At 34.6% G+C, this 6,937-nt stretch overlaps 1 protein-coding gene across 2 annotated transcripts in view; it reads right to left on the bottom strand.

The window, feature by feature from the left end:
• CFAP69 (cilia and flagella associated protein 69) overlaps nucleotides 1-6,937 on the bottom strand; it is a 54,769-nt gene that overhangs the window by 41,539 nt on the left and 6,293 nt on the right. For both annotated transcript variants that reach the window (XM_012720708.1, XM_012720709.1), the window contains exons 2-4: nucleotides 5,887-5,949; nucleotides 3,871-3,936; nucleotides 1,704-1,813 (exon numbers count right to left, since the gene is read on the bottom strand). In XM_012720708.1, the coding sequence (XP_012576162.1) occupies nucleotides 1,704-1,813; nucleotides 3,871-3,936; nucleotides 5,887-5,949 (239 nt within the window). The remainder of the gene's footprint in view (nucleotides 1-1,703; nucleotides 1,814-3,870; nucleotides 3,937-5,886; nucleotides 5,950-6,937) is intronic.

The following is a 6,937-nucleotide window of genomic DNA, read 5'->3' as shown; positions in this document are numbered from 1 at the left end:
ATGGAACTCACACTGAAGCAGCTGTGCTGGCTTGCAGTGCTGTGCCTTAACCTGCTGTGCCACCAGAGAGGTCCCTGTGCTTTAATTTAACCCCTTGCACAACCAGGGAGGGCCTGAAAATAAGATCTTGTTAGAGATGTACAGGAGCATTGATATTAAACATAAAGATAAGGGGCCTCTCTGGTGGCACAGGAGTTAAAAGTTTCAGTGCTATCAAGCTATCAGCAGCCACTGCAGCATGCATTGGATGCCTGGCCAGGGTCCTAACCCACAAGGTGCAGCAGACCTCTCCTGTCTAACCTGCTGCTCCCCTCAGCAGTATATTTCAGTAGATTTGACTGTCCTGCTCCCCACTCTGTGAATCCTCTCACAACCCTACACCTCTTACCCACACCCCAGTTCTTGTATGCATATATATGTAAAAATAAATCTTAAAAAAGTCATGAACAATAACCTGGGTTTCCAGGACTTGCACAGCCTCAAAATTTGGAAGTGTCTTCATAATACACTCTCACATCAAAATGATGGTTTCCAGCTAGTATGTAAAATTTCCTTGAAAGTACCAGAGGAATAATTTCTTTTATCCATTTTCTTTTTCATGGTCTTATTTTAAAAAATTAACTTAACTTTTACCATTTTCTTCAATATAAAAAATAAAATCTATTTATAAAAAGTTTATACTGTAATTTTAAATAGATTGTTATATCTCAAAGTGAGTTAAAATCTACCATATTTACATAGTCCTACTAACATTATTATTTGTATATTAAAAGAAACAAACAATTTAAAACATAAAATTGTAAAAGGTTTACAAGGCTTAATTGTCATAAAGGTTTATTTATACTTCAAGAAATTTCATTATGTTGAAGTTGAAAATGAATATGTGTCCTGATTAGCCACTGTGTGGCAGCAAAGAAGCAGAAGAGTAACCTAGTTTCCCCAAAATGGCTGCAGAAGCAATAGTGCAGGAGATGGGAACAAATGGGAATAAAACAATGTCATAATTCTGATCTCTAACTTACATTTTTTAAAAATGCCAAAAGAATTAGCGACATTTATTTTCCATTTAAATTTGGAAATCAGGCCTTCCCTGGTGGTGCAGCGGGTTAAAGCACAGCACTGAGAAGCTAAAGCCACTGCAGCATGAGCTAGATTCCTGCCCGCCCAGGGAGGTGACCCACATGGCGGCAGACCTCTCCTGACCTGCCCCCTGCTCCCCTCAGCAGTGTACTTCGTCGATCTGCCTATTCTGCTCCCCACTCTGTCTGTGGTGAATCCTCTCACCATCCTTGCACCTCTGGCCTGTACCCCAGTTGTGTATGTATAAATAAATAAATCTTAAAAAAAAAATTTGGAAATCAAATCAAACATGACACCTAGTATAACTTAACTCAATTTTCTAATGAGACAGGAAAAACTAGAGAACATACTGTTCATAAATTTAGTCAATGATTCTCTAAAAATATGAAAATTTCTTGACTTTATCTACCATGTATCATTTTCTTTTTTTTTTTTTTTACTTAGAGAACCTTGCCTACAATAAAAATTGATTACCTTTAAAATAACCAACTACTAGAGTCCAGTGATCAAGGGAAGTTTTTTCAGGTCTTTGTCATATTTCTACAGTGTGTAGCATCTTTGTAATAAAAAAATAAAATAACAAAATACCGTATGTTACTATAACATTAAAGAAGAAAACTTACCCACATAATTTTAGGATATCATATGCAGATTCTATAAAATTAGGCTGGTTTTCGATTTTTCCTGCACATAGATCCAGAATTTTAAATATATGTGCTAAATCCCTTAGGGGCTTTAATAGTATTAGTTAAGATATATAATGAATAATGTTATAACTTAATCTTCATAACATCAATTTTGTTAAATATAGTTGACACTATTTTAATAATACTAATTTTAAATTCTAAGGAGGAAAACTGAGAACTACAATTTCTAAAAGAATATGGTTTTTGATTTTGTCTCAGTAACCTTTTACTCAAAATATTTTTAGAAATTGCTTACCAACTACTACTACACTACAGATTAAGTTGATCAATAACTTACTAGTGACAATGAGTAATAACACAATGAAAAAAATTAAAACTCAATTATATACTTCATTTCTACTCACAAGCAAATAACAGAATTAGTAATCTAGGTCTGCTGTACTTTTCTCTATTATTTTACTAATGTCACTCAGATTTTCTTGTTTATAAAGTTTAGATAGAAATTTTATTTCATTTAAGCTAGTTTGAAAGCAAAATGTACCAGCTCTAGCTCATTAGGTAAAAGTACTCTAAAACCTATTTAAAAACCAAATTGGTACACAGATCTCCTAGATTTTGTTTTACAGATCAGGGAACATGATAGTTGTGACTTTCATTTCTTGGTTGAATCCTAGTTTTTAGTCTCATGCTAGGAGTAGCTTCTTAGCAAAAGTGGGAGACTAGGTATATTAGAACTATAAATCTCCTGTTAACTTCCTAGAAAAGTGACCGAGATACTTAAACTTATCTTTGCTTTACATTTTACAATCTACTAAACCCAGATTGCAGGACACATTTGAGTATAGTGTAATTTGCCAACAACTCTCTAACCTGATGAAAAAAAAAAAAAAAAGATGGCAGTAATGAGGCATTGGGTTAAGAGAGGAAAAGAAAGCGGTAAACAGTGTTTGAAAGTGACAAGACTAGCTAATACACTGATACCACATATCTATATAAAACTCAGGCTAAAATAAAGAAAAGATTTAGATAACACTATGAAGCATGTTTCCCTGTACAGGAAACATAGTAGCTTATTTTGAAATACCAGAATAAGCTAGTATTATTAGACTGGTGTCTCCTTTGGAACAGGCTAGAACAATGTCAGGGAGACTGCAGCCTATACATCTCTGCTAGTTTTGTGATAAGATGACTTCTGAAACTAAGAGTTCTCTAGGACAAATTTATTGTACTGTACAATAGCATATATAAGGGAAGGTTAAAAACAAAAAAACAAGAGTGAACTGGTTAAGTATAGTTTTGAGAGGCACTGGCTTCCATATATTCTGATCAGATGACATTCAGTTGGGATAATAATTTATATGTTGTATAGGTTATTAAACACTTAAATGCACGTTATTTCATGAGATGATGTTATCCCTATTCTATAAGGTGACAAGTTAAGATTATCAACATTGGAAATACGCAAATTGGTGGAAGCAAGGCTTTGAATTGGCCTTCCTAGCTACAACCCACTGTCTCTCTGAATCTATAGAAACTGGTATCAACTGTACTTACACTGGTTTCTTCAGCTTTATATTCCTAAAAAAAAAACTACAATTTTATTAAAAACACAGAATGTTAGATATTTTTGTGCTAGACAGAATACCACCTGACTAAAGGTTCTAATCCCCAAAAGTTGTAAGTATGTTACTTTCAATGACAAGGGACTTTTTAGATATGATTAAGTTAATAATCTTAAAATGGAGATGTTACCTTAAATTATCCAGTTAGACTGAGGTAATCACAAAGACTTTATAAAGGAAGAGAGAGGCAGGAAAGGATTAGAGAAGATGTAATGGCAGAGGCAGAGGTGAAAGCGATGCTGCTCAGAGAAAGGAGACTTGAGTTAAATTCAGGCAGCCTCTAGAAGCTAGGAAGGTGTAGGAACTGGATTCTCCCTTTAGAAGGCACCAGTCCTGCCAAAACCTTGACAGAACAGTGAGATTGGTTTTGGACTTCTGACCTTCTGTAAAACAGATGTTGTCTCCAGACACTACATTTGTGATAATTTATTGTGGCAGCAATAGGAACCAAGTACATTTTCTAATAAATATTATCCATTTTAGGGTGAAGAAGATGAGTAAAATATATACATAAAGGATACAAGTCCATTTTGATAACATTGCACCAGTTTCTTGACAGATTTAAGTTGTTTTTCTTCTAAATCATCCTAAAACAAATGCCTTTTTTAGTTTTTTGTGCAGTTAAATCAGTTGAAATTTTTTTAAAAAGGTAGATACATTAAAATATTACATCGTTTTTAATTATTATAATATAAGCATTATATAATATTTCCTGAAATAGTAAACGTAAAACTAAGCTACTGTCTAAATAAAATTAGGAAATTAAGACTCAAAACTGGGTTTCATAAAAGCAGTAACTTTTTTTTTTTTTAATTTATTTATCCATTCAAGAAATGGGGTATAGGTCAGCGGTGTGGGTGGGGGGGTGAGAGGATTTGCCAGGGACAGAGTGGGGAGAAGAAAAGGCAGATATACTGAAATACACTGCCGAGAGGAGCAGCGGGCCCCACAGGAGAGGTCTGCTGCTCCAAGTTTGTCACCTCCCTCCCCAACCATGGATCTAACTCATGCCACAGTGGTTGCCTGTGACTCCACAGCACTGCACTTTAACCCATCGTGCCACCAGGAAGGGTCAAAATCAGTAACATTTTTGCAGAATATTAACAATACCTAAATTATGTTGAGTATTTTTCTATGCTACTTATCATATTTAGGTGCAATATATACATATCATTTCATTAATCTTTAAGACAACCCTATGAGACCAGATATTATATATATATTTTTACTTTGAAAACAGGCCCAGAGGCCTCCTACATGGCCTGGCGCTTAAGGTTCACTGTATGGCCTGAGTTCCATCTCTGGCCAAGAAACTAACACATGTGGCACAGAAGATTTCTTCTGTCTTGCCTTCTGCTCCCCTTAGCAGAGTATTTCCATAAATCCACCTGTCCTGCTCCCTACTCTGTCTCTGGTAAATCCTTCCGTCCCCCAAGCCTCTGGCCTACACCCCAGTGCTTCAATGCAAAAAAATTAAACAAATCACATAAAATATGCCCAGTATACCAGTGCATACCAATTATCTTCAGCTAGTTAAAAACAAAACAAAACACCGCTCTTTTAATTTTCTTAAACTGTTTGTGAGAAGTAGTGGCAGTTTCCATACTTTTTTTGTGTCTAGTAAGCCTCATTGAACAGCTAGTACGAGTTCTATATAGTTGAATTCTCTTTTTAAAAGTGCAGGTATATTCACAATTAAAATACTTTTCACAATAAACTTAGTGAAAATGTTATTCTTAGTCATTTTTAATTGTGCCTTTTCTTCTTTTTATATAAAATTACAGAGCTAAAGATTAAAACAATAACATTTTGTCCCTACTGTTCATTGGGAATTATTTTGTTTTGAGAGGTATCTACCAGTCAACCCACTTACCCCCTTATTAAAAGTATAAATCTCCTTTGTTCTATAGTAATTTTATAGTGTTGCTGACTTTTGAACCAGTTAATTCCTGGGCAACCTCAGGAGCATGTGGAATGTGAGCATGTATGCATGTGCATTTATTATCCTTTCCTCCAATGCCGAAGCTCTCAGCTTTGAATCTCATGTCTGAAATATATTTCCATTACATTCTTTATAAGCTTTCTCTCAGAAAAATTACCTGTATATGTATGAGTGTGTACATATGTCCTGATTACATATCAAAAAATTTTAAGTATACATCATGATACACTTATCTACCTTTACTCCCTACATCCTACTTGATGACAAGAGACTAGATGTTTTCTCTATTCATATAATTTCTTCTGTTTATATTCACTGTGGATTTGTCCATTCCACAAAACCATATCTATTAATTTCCTACAGTTGATCTATCAGGTTAAATATATATATATATATATATATATATATACACACACACACACACATATATTTTCAACATAAAATTGAAATAGTCTATACTATGTGACATATATAAGACATATACTAGATTTCACCAAAAGAGGAGACATGGAATTTATATTTGGAGCAAAACATGTTACTTTTCAGGTAAGTCATGATTTATAAGTTAGCAGAGACAGTGTCTCTTAACACTTACTCCTTGATCAGTTTCCTCTAGGAGTTTGATGACACGATTTAAGTCCATAGGCTTAAAAGTACTCTAAAAACACACACACACACAAAAACAAAAGCAAAAAAACACAACATAACTCTTAGTATTCTATATCATGAAAGTCAACAAATTACATCCAGCATATTACTTTTATATATTGGTCCCTAGCAACTTAAACAAATCTGTGACAAAAAGACAGTAAGAGGAGACTGAAAGACAAATGAAATCTTATAGGAGGAAATACATTTTGGAGTTTAAAAAAGAAACAGCTCTTGAATTCTTCTATCTTAAAATCTTTGTCTTTACATTTCATTAGTCCTGGGAAGCCGAAGAAAACATCTGCTATAACAGAATTTCCATATTTTGGAAAAATAAAACAATCTTATATATACAATTACACTTCACATGTATATACATTACACTGAGTTTGATAGATAGAGATAGGTAGCTTCTAAACATCATGTTCCAGGTAGGAGATCACCTTCCTGTGCAATTTATTATCTTTTCTTTCAGTTGGGCACCAGCCCTCTTATAGCCATCCACATCTGAAGCATGAACCTCCAGATACTACAAATTTTACATCTTAATTATTCTTGAACCTATTCCATCTTACTCTTATTCAATTCTTTCTCATGCAGTTCTGAAGATTTTCTACTGTTTTCCCTATTTTTACTCCTGCATCCTTCAACTACTACCCTCTATTCTCTGGTTGGAATAATAAAGTCCAAGTCTGAACATAATCTGAATGTTTCACTGAGTCTTAGCTCACACCACTTCACCCTCCTCTACTCCACTTATGTTGTTACAACCCTGTTTCTTTCCTTGGTTAAGTCCCACAGGTCCTTCAAGACACAGCTTAGGTGTCACTTCCCTGAGGGATTAAAAAAAGGGTAGAACAGATACCCCTCCTCTTTCTCCCATAACACCCTTAAGCATACACTCATCACAATTCCCATCCCAGGGTTCTAAAATACTTTACCCCCACCACAGTCTTCTCTTTCTCCCATAGCACCCTTAAGCATACACCCATCACAAT

The sequence above is a fragment of the Condylura cristata genome, unplaced genomic scaffold (genome assembly GCF_000260355.1).
Source record: "Condylura cristata isolate star-nosed mole 26May11 unplaced genomic scaffold, ConCri1.0 scaffold00005, whole genome shotgun sequence".
NCBI lineage: Eukaryota > Metazoa > Chordata > Mammalia > Eulipotyphla > Talpidae > Condylura > Condylura cristata.
This window is presented reverse-complemented; position numbering and strand designations above follow the sequence as displayed.